The following is a 23,136-nucleotide window of genomic DNA, read 5'->3' as shown; positions in this document are numbered from 1 at the left end:
TTTCAAAGGCCCAATGTCCTCTTTTCTTAAGGATCCAATTCTTTGGAAAGTCTTATACAGCTCCAGAGATTTCTATCTGTCTGAAGTATAGCCCGTGAAGGCCAATTTTGATAGAGGCCACAATGCACTGGGCTTTTGAAAGTAATATGAAAATATAGAAGTGACTATTTATCATCATGTGGAGCCTGTCCCCTATTGGAAATAACTTGAAATCTTTTTCTCCCTGACACTTTCACCAGAAGACAACAAGGAGAAGGGCTTCTTCTTCAATAATAATAATAATAAATAATAATAAAAATTTTATTTGTATACCGCCCTTCCATCGATCAGGGCGGTGAACAACACAATAACAATACAGAAACACCATAAAAATACAATACAGTCATATTAAAAACAAAATTAAAACACCATCAGCCGATCACCATTGTCATCGGGGGGGGGGGGGGGGGGAGACCAGCTGGAACTTCATTCGGGGAATGCAGATTGAAATAAGAAGGTTTTTAGTTCCTTCTTAAACTGGGCCAGGGAGGTGGCCGAGCGGAGCTCTATGGGTAGCGTATTCCAGAGGGCCGGGGCGACGATGGAATATGACCTCCTCGTTGTGGAGGTTAGTCTAGCCCCTGGGACCCTCAATAGTTGCTGCCCGGAAGTTCAAGGAGGACACAGGCTTGTGTAGCTGGCAGTTGAAATTTCTCATAATCGTTATGTGGCAGTTAAAGGTGCCTTGGAGCAGAATCCTTTTGTTTTGAAAGAATGGTCATCTCTATTGAGTGCAGAACCATGGTGGAAATTGGCAAGGAAGGTTAAGAGATGAGGAAGAAAGCTTGGAGCATCTCTCGGCACAAGAATGTAATGTATGCCAATGGTATCATTAGGGGGTGCAGACTGCACCAGGTGACACCCCAGAAGGGGAGTTTACCAAGTGTGGTGGTACACTTGGAGGGACTGGCACGGCTACTGGGCAAGTGAGAAAAGGCACTCCCCCACTTGCTCAGCAGTGTCACTGGACTCAAAATTTGCCCTCTGGGGGCTGCAACACCACCCCCCTCAGTAGCAGCATCTACAGCGGGATGGTGCCTTCTGAATCCAGCACTGCTGCAGCCACATTGGATCCTGAAGGCATCTGGAGGGATGGGGTTTTATCAGGGTCTGGTGCAGCTGCATCCATGCCAGACCCTGAAAGTCTTTCAGGGGGCTTCCTTCAGGGTCTGGCATAGCTGTATCCACACCAGACCCAGAAGGCCTTTGAGGAGTTATTCCTTCAAGGTAAAGTGCAGCTGCATCCACTTTCAGGTCAGTTCACCTCTTCCCCATCCTCTGAGTGATACCAACCTCAGGAACACCACTGGCATATACGTTTGGCATTGTGCTGGTTTTCTGACGTATCTATACAAGACATTTGCTGCATCAAAGAGGATGTCTGCTATGCTCAGGGTTGCCTTGTCAGTAGCTTCCCATTCCCTTTAGATTTCAGGGCCAAAACCTAAGATAAGGAATTGATTCTTTTTGATTTCCCAGAGACTGGGCTCTTGCAATGTCACAGAAGCAGAGCAACCAAGTGATGAAAGGGGGACTGGAAGTGCTTCTAGTTGTGCTGACCATGGAAGCAGGCACAAGAAGAAGCTAGATAAATAGACTATGAAAATGGCATGCCAGGGTGAGCCAAACAATAACCATTTCTCAGGGGCCAGGCAAGGTTCAAAAGACATGAGCAGCTGCATCCTTTGCAGGCATTTGTTCTAGGGCTGACAGCCTTACCTTTATCACACATGACATGTGGGGAGTTTATCTAGCTGCTGGGGAGAGGAGGAATGTGTAGTTTACCTGATGTGCGTGGACTGCAGATCCCATTAGCACTAGCTAGTTTAGTCAGGGATTTGGGGAATGGGCAGTCTAACAATAGACAGTAGACAGTAACATGTTGCCCATCTCAGTTTTGTCATGTTGTTGAAGCTTATGGGAGGCTCATGAGCAACCTGCAAGGACTTTTTCCACTGTACTTGTGCTAGTAGGGCTTGTGCAACATTGCACACAAGTCACAAGGATGTTGCTCCATTCCTTTTTTTTAAATGACTTGTTGGGGCCAAATGCATGCATCCACCAGGACCTTTTGGTGCATTGACATTGTGCAAATGCAACATGCTTAAAAGCACTTACATACTGAGCCAGTGAGCCCCATCACCGGTGGGAACTATTTACTTTGAACTTATTTTACCTCTTTGATTTATTTTATCTATCTTGCTGTTGCAAAACCACATCAATTTTTTACAACATTATTTTCAAAAAAAAATTTTCCAAATAACATCATATACTTAGTCATTCTCTAGCCCAAGTTTGTTGTTTTCCAGATTTTTTTCTATAATCATGAAAAGTAGAATTACCAGTATCTTCTGGACACCATGGGCACACGGGGCTGAAGATTAGAAGCTAAGAACTGCACTGAAACAATGGAAACATGTTTGCAATATGTTCCGAAATGAGAGGAAAAACAGAAATTGAGGCACTTTTTGACATTTGTTAAAATGAACATTTGTTTAATAATTGAAGGTGAAATGAGCCAATCAACTTTTGTATAGCACTCAAAAGAAAAGAAGACTGTGGAGTATGCTATGTCTGATTTGCTTCTGCTCTTTTCTTCTTTTTTTCTTTTTTGACACTGGCACATAGTGCTGGATGGTGGGGCAACGTCTGCAAGGCAGTAATTATATGGGGGATTCTGCTTTTGTGCTGGAAAACCTGTTCTTGGTGACTGGTTCCTTACACAGTGCTATGCAAAGGTAGCAAATTAACCTGCTGGCAAGTTTAGTGTTTTCTCGTCTCATGCTGTTTGCAAAACCTCCTTTACTCTCCTGTATAATCATGCCTTTATTATATACTTGATCATCTGTGTAGGCTCTTGATCACATGCATAATTAATTCCTACCTATTTAGCTTGCAGTGAATCTAGTGTAAATGAATCCCACAGGTTGCATTTTATATACTGTACAGTGACAGACCAGATGATGGAAAAGAATATCGGCCATCACTGATTGCTTACTCTTCAGTGCTGATCTAGTGGGGGATTTAGAAAAAAGGGGGAATGTTGTTTTAGAATCCAGGTAAAGAAAGAGCATTGCGACCCTTGGGTTTATGAGATAGACCAGTTCTAGTAGTAAGGGAAAAAATAGAAATCCTTTATAAGACTAACATGCCATCATCCCTATCTTTCTATAATTTCAAGCAAATTATACCCCATGGTCTTAGAAAAATGCTGAGTTGAATGAATAAGTTAAGTCACAAAAGGTAGGCCGCCTGATGCTCATTTGAATTGATTTTCAACTTTTCTTTTAAAAACAGAAGCTAAGTCTCAGACCATTCTCCTGGTAGAACTAAAAGAAAAATCTGCAGATGGTTTATTGGCAAGTCCTTATCCTGATGTATAAGAATGTTGTTCTGTTTCTTTAGCTGCTGCAGTAGCAAATCTCCAGATACTTCTTGCTATAAATCTGGCAGGAATTATTCTTTTATGTAAATGCAACATTGTGCCTGACTCCCACTCCCCCAATAGGTCTTGACTTCAATCTTATTGGTTATTTCCAGCTAAAGTAGACCTATCAACCCAATTGCTGAATAGTGAGTCGTACATAGGTAGATCTTATTGATTCAGGCTGGGAAGAGGTAATGGTGGGCAGTAAACAGTCTCCTTGACTTCTTTTGTTCACATCTTGCCTGCAGGGTTGAACATCGGTATGAAATCCGACAGCAAAAACACCAGCTGTGTGGAAAAACACATGAGCCACATAGAAGAGATGCTTTTGAAAAGTACTTGAAAGCCAAACTGGCACCAGGGGGAGAAGACAGCCGGCATGTTTACTCCACTAAACAGGTACCCTTCGCCATGCCTTCCAGCACACCAAATTCATTGCGGAGGAACTCCAGTTGTGGCTGGGATGTCTTACGGCGCAGCACACTGCTGCAGGGACACACCAATCATGCCATGGAAGAGGAGGAGGTTTACCATGTGTGAGCCCAGGAACTATTCCCTCTGTGCCCAGAGAACACACTCACTCTCTAGCACTGAAGACTGTCAGTTCACCATTGATGCTTTGGAAACTGGGATACATTTCACAAAACCTGATGCCAGGGATCAGAAGGCATTAATTACACCTCTTCTTGGCCACATCCTGTGCTCTCTTCTGCTCCCTCTGTTTGTGATTGTTTCTTACCAGCTCCACACTTTATTGTTAGAACCCTTCTGTGAAGGGCATTGAAAAGCTTCCTTGGAAATGTCTTATACTGTCCAGCTGCGCTGATCAGTAAAGATATAGCCCTCAATGTTTCACTTCATCTTTCCTCTTGTGTGGGCAGTCTCCCCTCCCCCCTCCCCCTTTGCTGTCTCTTGTGCAAGGGACAGGAACAATGGCAGTGCAATAATGTTATGTTATTTCCCTACAGGGCAGGAAGACTGTGTGCAGTGGCATCACTATAGTGGTGTGGCAAGTGCAGACACCTAATGCCACCAACATGACTGTTCCACACCTCAGGCTAAGCTTCAGCCTTATGCGAGGAGCAGGCTGGACTGGCCTTTATCTGGAATATCACCACCTCTGCCTCCTCTTGGTGTGGCACCCCCTCCTTCTTACCCACCATGGCTTTGAAGAAGGTTACCTATTGTAGCAGCTGTCGCTTGTCCCATTACCACTGTGCACATGCCTGAAGTCCTGGGTTGGTTGTTAATGGCTGAGGGGCCGAAGACAACCATGACCATGATGATATTGCTGGGTTGGACCTCCTCCATCTTCCTTAGCAGAGATGCACTGGGTTCTTCATAATGAAGAGGAGGGCTAAGCGGAGGAGATGGCAGGGGCAAGCAAGCAACTATTATAGCCTCTGAAGAAGCAAGCCCAGACCCCAGCACATCCCTGCCATTGGAGATGGACAAGGCTGACCCCATCGACATCATCACAGTCATGGTAATCTTTGTCACCTCAGCCACTACCAATCGAGCAAGGACTACAGGCACATGCACAGCAATGGTGAGGGTACCAATGGCTGCTATGATAGGCTAGGCAGCCTGCTGCAGAGCAACAGTAGGGAAGAAGTAACTGTGTCAGGAGGTGGCAGAAGTGGTGATAGTCCAGAAAATGTCCCATTCCAGTCTGCCCTTTGCATAAGACTGAGGTCTGGCCTGAGGTTGAACAGTTGTGCAGTCTGCACTTGCCACACAGGCACACCTGTAGTGATGCCACTTGCTGTGGGGCTTCTGTTCTTGCCTATCTTTGTCATTAAGAAAACAGACTGTTGCTTGTTTGCACATGTTAATTTAATTAACTATTGTGTTCGTTTTAAAAAACAAAACCAGCCTGCTCTAGAAGCTGAAGTTTATGAAAAGACTGGAAGACAAGATGAGCATGGAGAAACTGAGCCCTTTCACAATGGTACCTAGGACCCTTCTCAGTGGTGCTGTGGTAGAAGCCTCATTTCCCTGTTCTACTCTATTTGTACTGTTTTATTCTGGCCTTGTTTTCCTGTTGAATTCAACTTGTGTCCAGTCTCTTAATTCCTTAAATTTACCATTGATGTCACAATGTAACTTTGGAAGAGTTTGCAGCCCCTTTTCATTGTTTTTTGTGGAAATAGTTCAAATAATTATTATGTTTGTTTGTTCAAACACTTATCTTGACCCATGGATAAGTCGACTCATGCTTTGGGGGTCAATTTTTTGACCAAACTTTCTAAACTTCTACATGATTATACACAGTAGTTGTTTTTGGGCCATGACATAGTACATGGGACTTTGTCTACTTTCATACGTCCACATAGGGCCACTTTCCTTAAAATATCTTAATTAGCTAGAATCTTGTTAGTGACGTGCATCAGTGTAACTTGTGGCCATGCCAGCAAATGTGCCTTGAATAATGATGTGCAAAGAAGTATTTCTTACTTCCCTGCACATCATCACCTTTGGTGCACAAGAAAAGCTGGAGTATTCCAGGTACAACTCCATTCTTCCACTATTGATCAGGTATGGAGCTCTGCAAGGCTCATTCCAACTGGCCTTCAGCACCTGGTGAAGAAGTAGCCTTAAACTGGTGGAAGTGGATGGTCCTCTAAATGGAAAGTGGAACAAGCTGTAGAGTTTGTGGACACTTGGCCATTGGGTACTGCTTGGGAAATATGCTTGGACTGTTATTTTTTTTAATATGAACATTTCTGCATCGAATGCTTTTTCCCAGGTACAGGTTAAAAAGAGATTAGAAACACACAAGCTAGGTCTACAGCATTATTCATTTTTTGTATAAAAAAAAGTAATGTTTTATTATATATTGCTGGTGGTTTCCTCATACCTCACCTAACACTGTGATTTCCGTGTTCATGTTTTGCTGTGATTTGTGGCCACACAATCTAGCACTGAAAGTCCAGCTTTGGGTTTAAGCAAACCTAGCTCTGTCCCATACTGTAACCTAGAGCTATAAAAATGGGAGAAATTACAAAAACAACAAGATTAACTGCAGGATCCCCTTTTGAATACCAAAGATTTCTTGGCCCAACATTTGTGAATTCTGCTATATCCTGGCTCTCTTCAACTTTTATAAAAACTTTAACATGTTTTAAACAAATATATTTTAACAAAGCTGGTGGTGCACATATTTGCAAATTAAACAGCCATTCCTATACCATCTCCTTTTCACTCACAATTTCTTATGGCATTTGTGCAGAGGAAATGCTGTATGCTCATCTGATGTACTTCAAAATAACCCAAACTGACAGCCCAGTTATTGTCTGTATAGACCAAGAACAAAATGAAAATGAATCTTTCCACATTATATGAAACAATGCATTAGATAAAGTGCTAAGAAATGGAACAGGGATATCTGTTTACAGTTACAAGTAAATCATATGAAATTCTGAAACCTGAAAAGATATACACATGAATACTGATACATCCCTATAGTCAGTATTCAATACTGTATATCTAAAAAGTGGAGAAATCTTAACATTCATGACTTTGCTCTGGGATTGTCATCCTGTAAATGTTGACTTTGCTAAATTTTGGACATTCACTCTTACGTAATATAGAAGGAAGGACAATCTCACGTAAAATACACATCCGCCACCTTGGAAGAGTGCCATTAGTGTTTGAAAGATGCACTTTATTGTGACAGAAAGGGTTTCACTTACCCTGTTTCCTGCTCTTCCTGTGGTTCAATGAGTTATTATACTGTATATGTCAACATTGCCTGTGTTCCATGTGGTCTCCCTCAACAGCAGATTGGAGAAGGTGATAAATTTTGCTTTTAAATCTGCCTCAGTTTAAGAACTGGCTCTGTTTTAGCCCCAAGGTTCAGGCTCTATCCCCATCTAATAAAGCCCTGTGCACATACTTTTTTCTCTGTCAAATGTTTTATTTCATTTTCTCTGGTCTGAATATCCACTTGGACACTTCAAATTTTCTCCATTCTCTGAACAGGCAAACTTCCATGTACCATATCTGATAACTAGGAAGTCGCTATCCTGGTTCTCTCATCAAGGAACCAGGTATAAACCTAGAAGCCATGGCTGCTCCAAAATGGTGCCTGAGTTTGAAAATCCAGTTGCCACCCTCCATCCCACTTAACATAGGGCCCAAATAGCTATGAGGTTCAGCACAAGCCCTACTCAGTTGAACTGGGGAATGTCATATGGTCTTGCAGATCTGTCCATCCCTCACTTTGCCACCCAAAATAGTGCCCAAAATTCACAGGTTGAGGCAGTATCCATCCCGTTTTGTTTCACTGGACATCTGTCTCTGCCAGAACGGCACAAAGGAAGGTGGTGGTGTTGTTCTTCTTGAATCTAAATTCCAGGGTCTGAACAAAAACTTCCAAGGGATTTCTTTTGGCACACAGTTGTTCAGCTTTCAGTTTAACTCAGTTTTGCCTGATCTGGCTCAAAAGATGTCTGATTTGCTGGCAATCCCTATTACAATCTACTTGACAAGTCTGCAATGGATCCAAACCAATATATTGGCATACATGTGGCAGCACGTACCTTTCCATTTCCAATGCTATCTTTCCAACTCTACCCTGTGTACTAACTGCCCACCCACCCCAATGTACAACACCACCAATATCTAAATGCCATAGGATTTGCAGTGTCTCAAGTAATGATTTTTTTAAAAAAAAAAAAAGAAGAAGGAAGAAGAAAAACAAAAAACCCTAGAAAATGTCCAGGTTTCTAGTCTGTGGAGTGATGTTTCACGCACTCTCCCTCAGTGCCTGAAATTTGCTGCTCTGTCTCCCTTTTGCAATAAAATGTTCATTGAAATATTCAGATCCTTTCAGGTCAGTTGGGCTCTGCTTGCTGTGTCAGACCTCGACAGGTTCGAGCTGATTGAGGTGAACCCGCATGAGTTGGATGCTGTTGAGAATCTTCTTCTGATGACCAACCAGGCTAATGCCAATGCGCTGGATGTCTCTGCAAATGAAATGAAGAAGTCTTAGATGAGGACTTTGTTGTCTGCACTGACTTTCTGCTTACAATCCAAGCAAACATGGGCTGGCACCCTGTTGATAATATACAAAGACATATAATCATTCTTACGCCTGGGTATCATTGGTTTTTTAATCAATGCAGAGGTTAGTATTCCCTTCCCACCTCTGCACTGACCTAAGCTTTCCCTCAGACCTACTGCAGAGCCACTGATGAGCCACTCCCCATTTTATGTTTCGTGAAGAATGGCAGAGATCAGAGAAATATGGGTAACCAGACACAAAATGATTATATCAGCCACTGAGATCTCCAGAGGATCCCAGCAGATCTCAGCGAAGGATGTAGACATTTTGCAGCTGGCGATGGGAACTGAGCCAGGAGCTTCTCTACCTCTCCAGGCACAGTATGGATGTGGGCAGAACTATGCTACATAATTTGAGAAAATTCAGATGGAATAAAACAGAAGATTACATGATAAAAAAATTGTTAATGGCTGCACATGTTGTAATTGCATTAGGTTGGAAAAATAAATAATGTTGGAGGGGGAGGATTGGTCACATTATATTGCAGAATATCTTTTATCTGAATATTTAAGGGAAAGAAAAGGAAAATGTTATGGCCAAATAAACGAAATGGTCTGGTGATATGAATGGGGATGTTGGACTGAGAAAGTTAAAGTAGAAAAGGAGTACAACAAAGTTAGAGAAATTATTAATAAGATATTCCACATTATGGGTACTGGGTACTAATTTACTTGGTCATAGCCATCGGAGAGGGAGGAGGGAGGGGAGGGTGTGTGAAAAGTATGTGATCTAATAATGATAATATTTTGTAAAGTTTTATTATATATGTTGTGTTATGGGTCATAAAACTTATTTTTTAAAAATAAAAGAAACTATGCTACATCAGACGATACAGGATCATGGCCATAGTCATAGAAGCTGGCACAACTATGCAAATTGGAAAAGGCTAGGGTCAACTATGAGCCATTCAGTGCAGCAAAAGTGAGAATTTAAAAGCACAGAGGAGAGGAAAAACAAGAAAAAACCAGAAAGGAAAAGAGAATGGAAAAATGGAAAGTTGTGAAGTACTTGCTCATTGCTTTGTTTGGTGTAGTATGTTCCAGTTGTTACTGGTACACATCTTTTAGTCCACACATAGTTCAAGGAAGCCTACCAACCTATGTCATTTTTCTAATTTCATACAGAATATCTTTTTCATGGGCTACCAAGGCATTTGCACTAAGTGAAAAGAGTTGCGAGGATAGATGAGAAACCAGGAATTTGTGATTAAAGACGTTATTCCACAGGCTATAAGAAATAAACTATTTACCAGAAGAACAAGAGTAAAAGCACCCATGTAGGTATATATGGAGGCAGTATTTCCATTCAGTAAACAAAATGTCTCTGGCTGAGCGAAAGGAGGGAACAAGTCTGAACCTGTTTCAGGTTCTAGTTTGAACTAATCCAAGATGCTTAACTGTATTTTCTAAATGGGTTCAGCATCTTGGATAGCTCTTTTAGGGGTTGAACTAAAATCCAGACCAGATTCACCACCCCATTGCCAACCAGGATGGGGAGGAATTGTATAATTCCCTGTACCAGAAAGGAAATGTGCCTCTGAAATTCAATTCAACTGATTTTTTAAAAACTTGTCTTTTTGGAGTTCCAAATGATTTGCTCTTGTTCCCAAAATATAACAAATGCACTAAGAACTCACAGTGATTCTCCTCTCTTCATGAACTTTATGCACAACCAGCCTGCTGCAGCATTTAGCTGTTTCAGTTCATGAGCATGTTCCTTCCCTCTCTGTGTTACTGAAATGTCCACAGTTATGAATGAGACAAAAGCACAATCTGGATGACATGCATCAAGACACACTCTTTTTTATGGAGTTTAACCCACTTTTGTCACACATTAAAAAAATAACAGTGATGTTGTTGCATGCAGTTAGTTGTATCACAATTATGATTTCAGCTAAGCACAGGAGCTCATGTGCAAGAAGATGTAAACATAAAATGTTGCTGTGCACATATATGCAACACGGCGGGGATGATAGTAGAAATAATGCAAGTGAACTGAAGGAAGCCAAATCTACAGCATATTGCACACACACCAACAGGGAAATAATTTTAGAAATCCTCCTACTCAACTAAAATCTAGGAGCAGAGAAACTGAAGATGCAACAAATGTATTGAACAATAAAGGACAGTGTGGGTCAACCAAGCAGGGAGAGAGTTAGGAACTCAAGATAGGGTGAGGGTATAGGAGATACTATGGTGAGGGAGTGCATAAAAGATGGAAGGCTGTTTAAATAATCATTAGTAGGAACTGGCTAAATGAATGGCTCCCTGAGGCTTGTTTTAGTTCTAATCCTAAATCTACTTACATGACATAAGAGTTTTCATTCAGGCTACATGTGCTAAATACAAATGCTCTTAAAATAATCTGTGAAGAGGCCCAAGAGTGGGGAATGCTTCGGGGTAAAATAAAAAGCAGTTATTAAATCAGATTAATCAAAGTTTAGTTGACTAAGGCTACAATCCTATACTTCCATGAAGGGTAGCACAGGGGCCATTGGGTGTTATGAGGTCAGAAAGGAAGTCTGTTCTTACAGCCCTTACAAGAAATTTCTGCACTTATTTGTAACATGTTACTTCTAAGATGTGGTGTAGTTAGCTGTAGTCAACTGTTTTTGGACTGCAGTGCTTTATAGCATTCCAGCCTAATTTGCCATAGCTTTTTAGGGTTGTCCTCACATATGGAGAAGGAAGATGTACCTCACATGTAGACAAAGACGGTACATTTGCCAATACAAGAAATGGCCCAGTTTATGTTTTGGTCAAAAAACCCAAAATACTTTCTTGTCCTTTATCTGCAACAATGCTTTTAAATTGTCCTGGGATATCTCAACTGCTTACATGTCTCTTTCACTCCCAAACTGCTTTCTTTTGACTTCTTTCCACATTGTGGGTGTACAGCCAAAAATGTGCAGAATTTAGAATCAGGCTTACCTATGTGTAATATGGAGTTATGCATCCATAGTGGATCCATATTCACAGTCCACATGTAATCCTAATGGTGGCACTAATGCCACAGCCATAAGGGCTCCCTCAGACTAATTTAAGCTATGTGGAGAGAAGGAGAGGGATGAAGTTTCCACCACCCCAGTCAACAATGTTGCAACAGAAGCAAGACCTTTGCTGGCTGGCAGAAAGAGTGTGTGAACATGTCACCCACCAGGGATGTAGCTAGGATTTTAGGAAGGGGGGGGGGTCCAGACTGCCACCATTATAATGGGGCTTGGCTGCGGCGGTGCAGCAGCACACACCATTCATTTTTCTAATGGAAGGGGGGGGTCCGGACCCCAAGAACCCCCCCCCCCTTCGCTACATCCCTGCACCCACCTATGCCCCAATCACCAGCATAATAGACTTCCTTCACTCCACATGACTGATGCTCATTCAAGTAGATTTGGGGAGTGGGGGACTAGGCCAGGAAATGCTACTGAGCTATGCAGCTAAGGTAGTTATGTAACTAAGTAGCCCAAGCAGAATTCCAGCCCTAAGGAAAGTGCTGCTTTGTAAATTTAAGCATCATACACATATACCCATCAGAGTGTCAAGACTGCTGCAGCTCTTTATTGTGCGTACACTTCTCCCTCCACATTTGCAGCCTTGAGATTTGCGATTTCAATCATTCACAAGGTCAAGTCTCCACCACCACCACCCAGATCCTTTCCCTACCTGATCACTCCCTGGGCTGCCCAGGCTGGAGGCTCCTCCTGCCTTTCCCTGTCCAATCGCTCCCTGGGGAACGCAGCGATCTGGCTGGGAAAGGGGCAGGTAGCCAGTTAAAGGGGACAGGAGGGTGGGAGAAAAAGGCATGCATGCCCCTGCTCCTCTTCCCCTGCTCACCCTTCCTTTTAACTGGCTTCTGAGGGGGGGGGGGGGAGTTATTCACAGTTTTTCCACATTCACAGGGGTCTTGTTCCCCTAACCCCTGCGAAAGTGGAAGGTGAACTGTACAGTCCTCCATATCCACAGATTTTTTAAAGCCATGGACTGAAGTATCCAGTCTGAAATTTTTAAAAAATATATAAATTCCAAAAAGCAAACCCTGATTTTGCCAGTTTATGTAAGAGATTTCATTTTACTATGCCATTGCATTTAAAGAGACTTGAGCATCCATGGATTTGATATCCACCGGGGATCCTGGAACCAAACCACAGTGGATACCAAAGGCCCACTGTACACTTATTTGGAAACTCTGTCTGCTGTCATGCAATGTGAGGTATGCCTCTTACTCTAGAGTCATACGGGAGATGACATCAAATGTTGTCAGGCCAGCCTGGTCAAAGTTCTCCTTGTAGCGACCCATTTTAATGGCATCCAGCCACTCGTGGGCGTTGGTGAGTGATGGGAAATCTGGGGGTGAGTTGCTTAACAGGTGCTGGGATGGTCTGTGAAGAAAAGAAAAATGTACATTAAAAGGAGCACGAGACAATATTGCTGATGTCAGCTACTCAACATGGAGAAGCTGATGCTATCGAGGGAGTCTCAGCCAACTTCAACACTGCAATATATGTGTACTAAGTGTCCCTGAAGGCTTGGCATGATTTCTCTTTGTACAATCAAACATTGATATAATGGTGGTCAGCATGACAGCTGACTAATATGAGGATTGGCCCTCAAAGGAATCAAAAACCAAACACTCAGAGAAACCCTGTAGTTTACCCCTCTGTTTTGAATGTCTTATATTTTTTGTTCTTTTCTTGGGCTGTAACTTAAAATAAAGGTTTCTTTCAGAATTGGATCATTTTTAAATAAACTGTATACAAGCAAGGTCTCCTGTCTTTTCCCCAGGCACAGGACAAAAGCTTGTGAAACCCATGGGAAAATCCCTCCATGCCAACAGGATGCATTTCCTTCTTCAGTTCTGGGACCATCTAATCCTAGCTGAATCTCCCCCCAGGGAGCTGCTCTTTGCTGACACCAAGCATCTGGCTCTGTCAGGCTCAGAAAAGGAGACAGGAGTAGTGGAGCTGCCAAATACACTCTTTTTGGCCTCCACTGGGAAGATTCCCTGTGCCTGTCAACCCTCTCTGCAAGACACTGCTCCTTTTTGGCCCATTTCACACCCCTTCAGCCCCATCCTCCAGATACTGTGATCTTCCCTCATAGCCCAACCAAGCCTTTCTTGGTCTACACACTCTTGCCCTCAAGCTGCTCTTTGTTTAGCTTTCTCACAAATGGCATCAAAGACCCAAGAAGTGCCTAGTTGGTTTGCTAAACATGAAGAACATCTGAGCTCCCACCATTAAGAACAGAGAATAATAACAAACAAGTTTCCTTCATATAGTGGCCAACCATGTGAACTATGAGTCAGAAAAACCCTGGTTCACGGCCAGCTATGAATTCAGGTGTCATTTACAATATCTACCTTACAGGTTTGTTGTGTAATGATTACAATACTGTATTTGATGTGCTTTGGAAAAGTGCTTCATTAGTATTAAGTACTGTTGTTGCTTCCTCCACTTCCTTCTTCCATCATCTTTTGCCCAAACTTTTTGTCAAGAAGCGACACTGGCCAAAGACCCACATTGCTGCAGGGTATCATAAATAACTGTCAGTGGAATTACTTTCCACTTGCATTACACAATCCTTATATGAGCTACTACTGTAGCCCAACATATGGGAATCACTAGCTACTGTAAATGTGCACAACTGACACTCTGCTGCACAGCTGCAACAAACAACATGATGCACATTAGTGTCCTGCAGTGGGGCTCAGGCCCCAAAACAGAATCAGACCTGCAGCCTGAAAATAAGCAACACAGGGATCCCTCAAGAAAAATAATGATGTTCTAAAAAGGTATCTATTTGTATGTCTACCTATCCCCACAAACAGATACACACACATGCAATAAATATGAAGCCTCAGAATGACGGAAGCATCAAAAATTTTAAATAGTTGAAGAAGGATGTGGAAACAAATGAAAAGCCAGAACGTCAAAGAAAGCATTGCTTGAAAAAGTAATATAAATTATAAGCAATTACTGATGTTATTAAAATAAAATTTGCCTTCAAATAAAAAGGGGAATAGCGATCACTACTGCTAAGCAGAAAATGGCATATTTTCTATCTGTCTTATACATGTATGTATCATCTGACTCACATTGACACATGTTCTTCAGGCAGATCTTTGCTTTCACCCCTGTCTCCTGGATATTGCCAGTGCACCATGTCCAGTAAAAATACTCTGCATATATAACACGTCTTACACTTGTGCATGTTGCTAACAGGACGCTGGTCATTAGACAGCAGGAGGCAGGTACTCATCATCTCCAATCTCAAATTCAACTCTTCTTCTGTTCCCTTTTCCTTCTAGGCCACAACCAAATTTCACATTCCACTTGGTTCAAAGGCACCTATCTCACCTGCTGTTTCCTGTGCCAGTAGCTTTCAAGGCAGATGGCTTACGAATCATCTTGTCCAGGGCATTGACAATCTGCTCAAATTTGGGCCTCTGGACCCTTTCCTTCTGCCAGCAGTCCAGCATCAGTAGGTGCAAAACAGTGGGACAATCTGGGGGAGGCGGCAGGCGATAGTCCTGGTCAATAGCATTGATTACCTGCAGTGAATTAAGAGATGCTTCAAGATACAGTTCCATGGCAGTAAGTATGAAAGTCTTCCACCAGCAAAAATCTGGTTCAAAGCATGAGAAGAGAGAAAGAAAGTGTTGCCTCATGTGAGAACTTACATCCTGATTGGACATGTCCCAATAGGGCCTCTCACCATAGGACATGACCTCCCACATCACAATCCCATAGCTCCAGACGTCACTTGAGGATGTGAATTTGCGATACTGTATAGCCTCTGGGGCAGTCCAGCGAATGGGGATCTTGCCACCCTAGAGAATTTTTTTTTTAAAAAAAAATAGTGAGTTAACCTTTGTGATTGTAACACTGCCCTTAAAACCCATCTATTTTTTTTTCATGGGATGAATTCTGAGAAAGATGTTATTGCATATTTTGGGTATAGTTTTAGCTTTTTCTTTAAGAAATGAAAAAAGTACTACAGTGGGCCTTTGGTATCTGCTGGGGTTTGATTCCAGGACCCTGTGTAGATACCAAAATCTGTGGAGTCTCAAGTCTCATTCAATATAAGGCATAGTGAAATGGTGTCCCTTAAATAAAATAGCAATCAAAATTTCCTTTTTGGAATTTATATCTTTTTGGAGTATTTTCAACCCATGGATGGTTGAATCTGTGTATAAAGAATCTGTGGATATGGAGGGCCAACTGTACTGTTCAGTTCTTTGGATCCATAATCTGCCTTCATCATCAGATAGACTGGGCTTAAGGACAGTACTTTTGCTCTGTTTTCAGATTATCTCTTGGCACCACAATTCACCCAGTCAAGGACTCCCTGCCAACTTCTATGCAGTACTTTCTCAGGGGTGGAGGAGCAATTGATGAGAAGATGAAATCAGCCATGTATGCACTTAAATCTGTATTCAATTTGGTCTCTCTCCCTCTCCTTTTGACATTTCTCAGCCTGAAGACTAACACTCCATTTTACTTCGGTTTCTGGTTTAAGTGAACAGAGCAAGAACTCACCAAGGCCCCTGTGTATGTTGGATTTGAAGCATCGTCCTCCAAAAATCTTGACAATCCGAAATCTGACACCTTGCAAACCAAGTTGCTGTTGACCAAGATGTTGCGGGCAGCCAAATCCCGGTGGACATAATTCATGTCTGAAAGGTAGCGCATGCCAGCTGCTATGCCACGCAGCATGCCCACTAGCTGCAGGACACTGAACTGCCCTTCCTTTTGCTGTGAATGGCAAACACAGGAGAAACAGGCATCAGTAAAATATTAACAAGAAATGTTTTCATCCATTCAACCATAACATGGGGCATAGTGGGAGAGGAAGGTAAGTATGATGATTGAATAGGATACTAAATACTAATACTAAATATTATCTAAGATATTAAATAATGATTGCTTAGCACAAAAGGAATGAAATTACTTTTTCATGCGAACAAAACAAAGTTAGCTGGACAATGACTTGTGAGACAGTATGTGTGTGTATTGTGTGCCTTCAAGTCGTTTCTCCTATTTATAAACCAACAGCTATTCTAAATAAGACAAATCAGGGAAACAGAGCCAAGGCTAATTCTCACTAAGATGACAAAATTTGTATCATTGTTTGCCAAGTGGACTTGCATGATTGAATACCCCTCAGTGCTAAATAACCCCTAAACATATAAAACTAGCACATCAGTTAGAAGCTTTGGCCTTGACAGGTTAGTTTTCTAGGCAGAGGGCATTTTTTATATGGATGATCTTTCAGTTATGCAAACCTTCCACTTGCAGCCTGAATCCCTCAAGAAAAATAAAGATGTTCTAAAATGGTATTTATTTATCTGCCTGCTTGTCCATACACACACACACACACACACACACACACTAACTATGAAGCATCAGAAATGTTAAACAAATGGAGAAGGCAATGAAAAGGAATGGAAAGGCAAAACTTCAAAGAGGGTATTGCTTGAAAAAGTAATAAAAATTATAATGAATTACCAATGTTATTAAAAGAAAATTTGCCTTCAAATAAAAAGAGGAATAGTGATCAGTTACTGTAACTACTGCTAAACAGAAAATGGCTTGCAGATCTTAAAATTGGATCTGTACACTTTAAACATTTAAAACAAAAACAATGCTGCATCAATATGCAACATGTGACTTCTGAACATTATACTTCCTAAGAAAGATAAGTATGAAAGGACAAGTATAAAAGGAAGTGATGGAGGCATTTAAGATTTAATCTATATTAACGCTTCGGACTTTAAAGGATTGTCAGCTGAATTCTATAAGAAATCTTCCTAAACCAATAAATGTTCTGCTTGAGTTTATAAATGAGGTTTTAGCTGCCAAGGTTATTGCCAAATCTCAGAAAAATTGTCATTCTCTGCAAATCCATCAAGCGTTCAGAGTCAACATATGCCTATTGCCTATTATTAATGAATCATGATGCCAGGGCCAGCTGCTGAGTGTGAAAACTTGTTCAGTGGTGGGCAGGTCTGGGGGCCAATTCCCCTCTACTTAGCCACTGTGGGTCTCATCACTTCTCTTCTGGTTTTATGGGGCATGACTCATTAGAAAAGACAATAATGCTAGGAAAGGTGGAGGGAGGTAGAAAGAGAGGAAGACCACATGCCACAGGGATATACTCAATCAAGTAGATCACAGGCATGGATTTACAGGAACTAAGCAGAGCAGTGGAAGACAAAAAAGGTCTTGGAAATGTCTCATCTACAGGCTCACCATGAGTTGGGGTTCACTCGAAGGCAGTTAACAACAACAACAAAACCTCCAGGAAAGCCTATTTCCATACGCCAAAGGCTCCACACATTGCTTTGGAGCAGGGGTGGCTCCATGCAAAGGGCTAGCAAGCCAATTTTGGCACCACTGGACCCTTGGCAAGCTCCAGAAATGACACAGAAATTCTCAGTGGCCTACATCTCAGTGGCCTACATTCAATTCTAAACCAGTTTGTTGTTGTTTTTTTGCCTGTCTTGGATTCTGATGTTTCAGCGAGGGTTGAAAATGGCAACCTCAGGACCAAAACTCAATGATGCGGGTGTTTTTCAGGGACTAAGATGAAGCTCTGGGAGTGTCAAGGGCCCTAGTCAACATGGTCCATGGGCCCATGAGACTCCCAGTTCTGGTTTAAAGAAACGTGAATCTTGAAGACTTAAAGAAGCCACAATTCTCCTTTGAATGAAAAAATTGAGGTCACAGGAATGTTGGATCCAAAGCCAGGAGTGTTTGTGTGAGGGAGCCCCTTGACAAATTTGTCTATAGGAAAAGAAGAGATTGTGGAATGGATTAAAAAATTCCTCAGTCATCTCCACAATGGAATGTTTTGAACTCCCTGGGCTCCCCGCTTTCCTAAACTTGCTGGTGTTGTCCATATTCTTTACTCGTCAATGATTAATGAATGAAAGTATGTGTGTGCAAGTACATTTCTGCTCTATCACTGCATGTCCATACTGATCTGCTTGCCTGGAGCCATTCCTCACTGTTCTCAGCCAAGTGGCTATTTTAAACTAAAGCTTAGCAGGAAAGAAAGAAAAATGGTAGTAAGGATGATAGTCAGTAATCACAGGAAAAAACACATAAGCTAATGAATGGTTCCTGGGCAGAATTATTTTTTCAGTCCACCTATTCAAAGTAGAATAGATGCTGCTGTCCCCACTAAACATCATTGTGTAGGAGGTTTGAAATAACAAAGTTGGGTCTCTAGTTAAGTTCTGAGCTTGTTACAGATTGTTTCAAGGGATGTAAGTATAGGCTTCGGGCAAGTTATGGTTTTTAATGTTCTGTAATTGCTTTTTTATACTGTTATGAGAACTGGGGGGGAAACTGAGTCAGTGGAAATTATTGGGAAAATGTCTCCAGCATTTATTATTATTAACTGGATTTCTTTTAAAAAAAACTTGCTTTCAGCAGTATGGAAAGATGTTTCTCAGATCCTGAGCTCAACTATGCTCAGATCCTGAGACAGTCTTCCTACTTTCTTAATCTTCCTTTCTCCCTCCCTCCCTCCCTCCCTTCTCACATCTTTATTGCCACCATCCCACCTATCTGCCTTCAATTCCCATTCTACCCATGCCTGTACTCTTTGCATCTTCAGTCCCATTGCTCTCATCAGCATCAAAGTCTTATATTCTAATAAAAGATGCCACTGATTATCTTTTGCTTCCTGCCATGCCTAGAATCTTGCCCAGAGCCAGATCCTGGAAATGTTACTTTTTTGGACTCTAACTTTCAGAACCCCTCAGCATTCATGACCACTGACTTAGGAAAAGTAACAACAAGCTTCTAGTCTTTCATACTGGAACATGTTTTTCAAGCTGATATTATTCTGTAAGGTGCCAAGTACCCATAGTGAACTATATAGATATCAAATAATTCTGATAACCCCCTTCCTGCAGTATGGGATGGCATGAACGTGAAGAGTTTAGAGTCCACAGCCTATAATCAATATCTGTTGTGCAGACCTGCCCATGCAATGGTCACTTGCCTTGCTTTCTTCACCAGGGACCTGACCTTCACCTATAAAGGTCAGTAGGGTAGTTAATAGATAGGTAAAATGGTAGCAGGTAGGGGAGTTAGCAAAAGAAGGTGGGATAACTTGAAGTTTTGCTGTACCCGGAGGAAGGAGTCTAGAGAGCCATTTTCCATAAACTCTGTGACAATCATGACAGGCCGGCTCTTGGTGACTACACCCTCCAGACGGATGACATTTGGGTGCTCAAACTGTCCCATGATGCTGGCTTCACTCAGGAATTCCCGACGTTGCTCATCTGTGTATCCAGCCTTCAAGGTCTTGATGGCTACTGTATATTCTCTCTTCCCTGGAGGCTTCAGGCGCCCAAAGCAAACCTCTCCAAACTCTCCTGGTAGAAGTGAGAGATGGAGAAAATATCACATCAAGCAGAGGAAGAAAAGCGGATTCATACAGACACTGGACAAGGGCTGTCCTATGTACATTTTGAGACCCAAGGCTCTGTCACCTTTATTAGCTGGAGCGAAAATGATTTATAAGGGGTATTATTTATTTATAACCTGAAAAGCTAAGGACAGAATATACAATTCCTGCATCCCACCCCTCATTATCTGTACAAACTTTTGTGCGGTGAGGTAAAGTGAGAAATTTGCAAAAGTGGTCACCTTTACTGCAGAAATGATCCTGAATTCCCTGCCCAACCCAAAGGTCTGGAATAACCATTTTACAGAGGTAAAAAGAGACAGCTAGGCCTGTGTCAACCAAAAACCATGCTGCCAGAGCCTGATATAAAGCTATACATTTTGAGACTGCTTAATTAGTGCCTATATTTGAAAATTCCTTTGCTGTCAAGGAGAAAGTAAGTGAGATAGCAGTTGGGCCCAAACTGGAATACAAGGCCTTAAGTAACTTGCATAACACTGTCCCTTGCATACTCTTAATACGAACTGCCTAATCCTTGAAAAAAGAGATTTCTTGTATCTGTACAAGTCTCCTAATGCTTTTCACCACCTATAGCCTGCATTATGTGGTGGTTTGAAATAACATCAAAGGGAAGTCAGTGGCATCCATGTGCTTGGTGTTACCTGGTGCAGATGCTGCCAATTGCTGCTTGGTAGGCAGTGCTGGGTCTCCAACAGCCATTTGCAATCCAGTGTGGTGCTCCTGCAAGCAGCCGCACCAGACCCCAAATGAAAGGCATTTCCAACCCCCCCCCAACAGTTCCCTTTTCCCCTCACTGTCCCATGGAGTTTACACCCCGCTCTAGGATGTCACCCAGTGTGGTCCGCACCCCCCTCTGCTCCTCCCTAGTGATGCCACTGAGAGAAGTGACTCCAACACTAATTTGGTTGCATGTCTGAATAGGGCATAATTTTGTCCTCTAGTAAAAAAAGAGAAGAGGGCAGGAAAGAAGGCCTGTGAGAGTGACCAGAATAGCATCTTCTCTTATTATCTTCAAGCACTATAGTTAGAAGACAGAGAGTTGGAAACTTTCGCTCTCTTTAATGCCCTCCCTGTATTCACCCCTATTTAATTCCTCCAACATCCAAGACAAGGCCCACACAGTAAAGTCATTGAAATGCAGGTTTAGCAAAGTCATATTATAAATATGGTAAGAGGAAAAATCAAGGAGAACAGGAGGACCATTTAAATGGGCTCCTGTTGCCAAAGTGAGCAAATTGCAACATTAGCTTGTAGGAAAAGGAAACTTTTGAGTGTCATCATAGGAGAGTTAATGATTTTTGAGGATTACAAGCAGATGAGGTAAAACTGAATCGAAACATGATGGGACAGATGAAATAGGAAAGACTTTCTTTTTTACCTGATCCAATCACCTCCTCAATCTTGACAAAAGACACATCAATTTCCTTGGCAAATTCCCGAATAGCTTCATTGGGGTCTTCATAGGTGGAGGGGTCAATGTAATATTTGACCCCAAGACCTGGGAAGGAGAAGAGATACTCCAGGGTCAGTCATACAGCAGATCTTCAAAGGAGGAAGGGTCTCCCTTCATTGCTAATTTTGTTCTTGAAGTTTAGCAAATTTCATCCCACTGTGAGAAAGAGTTTGCAAACTGCAATTTTTGAAAACAATTTGCCGTTCAGGATTTATTCTGCTCAAAAAGCATAGGTGACATTTTTACACAGGAAACTGTAATCTTTGTGCTGAAGTATCATTTTATGATATTTCCTAAACAAAAAATATTGTTTTCTGTACCAAAATTCGATGTGAAAATTTTGTGCACAATAAGCCCCAAATTGTGAAGATTCTCATCAGTCCAGATTCTACTCTGTTGGATCTTCTGACATGCAAGAAACCTGTCTTTTAGCCACTTGTTGAATATTTTAAAATATTCTTTCCATCTCTATGGGGAGGCTGTTACAGAGAATAAGTGGTGCACCACTTACCCCTTGTGCTGATGTATTGTTGCAAGCGGTCTGTGTAGGGAGTTTCTCGCCTCTTGCTGTGGAAAAAGGAAAGAAAAAAAGGAAAGTCAAGAAAGGATGGTTTTCTGATACTATTCACTTCAAAAAGCCTATTAGAGAAGTGGAGAACATTTCAGAAAAGGGTAATCAAAATGACCATGTTTTTTAAAAACCAGCATTTCAAGTAATTTAATTTAAAATTTTAAATAAAGATTAGTAATAGTCCAATTTATGCAGGACTAATCAAAAGTAAATCCCACCAAGTTTCTGACTCCAAGGAAGGACAAGAACAGCTTCCTTGGAGTTAGAAAAGAAAATTTCTTTTCTAAGGAAGGATGGAGGAAATTGTGCACAGTGTGGAAAGAAGGTACTATATATACTTATGTATAAATCTAGATCTTATATCCCGCCTTTCTCCCAATAGAGGGACTCAAGGTGGTGAACAACAAGTATCAAACAATACAATTTAAAAACAGTACAACAATATTAAAATACTGTATATAAATATAACACTTTAAAAAATAATTAAACAATTTTAAGAGTTAAAACAGTTGTAAATTAAAATATAACATGTTAAAAATACAAACCATTAAAATTTATACAGCACAACATTAAAAACCCAGCTCTTATCAGCTTAAAAGGCCTGACTGCACAAAAACATCTTTACTTGGCATCAGAAGGATAGTAGGGATGGCGCCATCCTGGCCTCCCTAGGGAGGGAGTTCCAAAGCTTGGGAGCAGCCACTGAGAGGACCATCTCTCTTGATCCCAAGAAACATGCCTGAAAAAGTGGTGGGACAGATGAAGGGCTTCTCCAGATAATCTCAAGACTCTAGTGGAATCATGCAGGGAGATACGGTCCTTCAAATAACCTGGACCCAAACCATATAGGTCAAGACCAGCACTTTGAATTGTGCCTGGAAATGGACTGGCAGCCAATGGAGCTGTCACAACGAAGGGGTTGTACGCTCCCTATAGCCAGCTCCAGTTAACAGGCTGGCTGCAGCTCTTTGAGCCAGCTGAAATTTCTGAGCACTTTTCAAAGGCAACCCCACATAGAGTGCATTACACTAATCCAAACAGGATGTAATCAAGGCATGTACCTCTGTGGCCAAATCTGACTTCTCCAGGAATGAGTGCGGTTGGCGCACAAGTTTAGTTGTGCAAAAGCACTTTTGG

General features: G+C 41.8%; 2 protein-coding genes across 6 annotated transcripts in view; one reads left to right on the top strand and one right to left on the bottom strand.

Moving 5' to 3' along the window:
- The window catches only part of LOC149323387 (transient receptor potential cation channel subfamily V member 6-like), a 126,541-nt gene extending 120,216 nt beyond the window's left edge, over nt 1–6,325 (top strand). The window contains exon 17 of the mRNA XM_089540493.1: nt 3,715–6,325. Coding sequence (XP_089396619.1) covers nt 3,715–4,006 — 292 coding nt within the window. The 3' untranslated portion in view covers nt 4,007–6,325. The remainder of the gene's footprint in view (nt 1–3,714) is intronic.
- Nucleotides 6,250–23,136, bottom strand: part of LOC149323386 (ephrin type-B receptor 5) — a 187,820-nt gene continuing 170,933 nt past the window's right edge. For all 5 annotated transcript variants that reach the window (XM_089488879.1, XM_089488877.1, XM_089488880.1 and 2 more), the window contains 8 exons: nt 21,940–21,995; nt 21,354–21,473; nt 19,675–19,922; nt 16,072–16,287; nt 15,213–15,362; nt 14,890–15,083; nt 12,757–12,912; nt 6,250–8,436 (listed from right to left, as the gene is read on the bottom strand). In XM_089488879.1, coding sequence (XP_089345005.1) covers nt 8,328–8,436; nt 12,757–12,912; nt 14,890–15,083; nt 15,213–15,362; nt 16,072–16,287; nt 19,675–19,922; nt 21,354–21,473; nt 21,940–21,995 — 1,249 coding nt within the window. In that variant the 3' untranslated portion in view covers nt 6,250–8,327. The remainder of the gene's footprint in view (nt 8,437–12,756; nt 12,913–14,889; nt 15,084–15,212; nt 15,363–16,071; nt 16,288–19,674; nt 19,923–21,353; nt 21,474–21,939; nt 21,996–23,136) is intronic.

The sequence above is a fragment of the Sceloporus occidentalis genome, unplaced genomic scaffold (assembly GCF_023333645.1).
Source record: "Sceloporus occidentalis isolate IW3139 unplaced genomic scaffold, rSceOcc1.0.p SCAF_1, whole genome shotgun sequence".
Lineage (NCBI taxonomy): Eukaryota > Metazoa > Chordata > Lepidosauria > Squamata > Phrynosomatidae > Sceloporus > Sceloporus occidentalis.
Note: the sequence above shows the minus strand (reverse complement) of the source record. Positions and strands in the feature narration are given on the sequence as shown.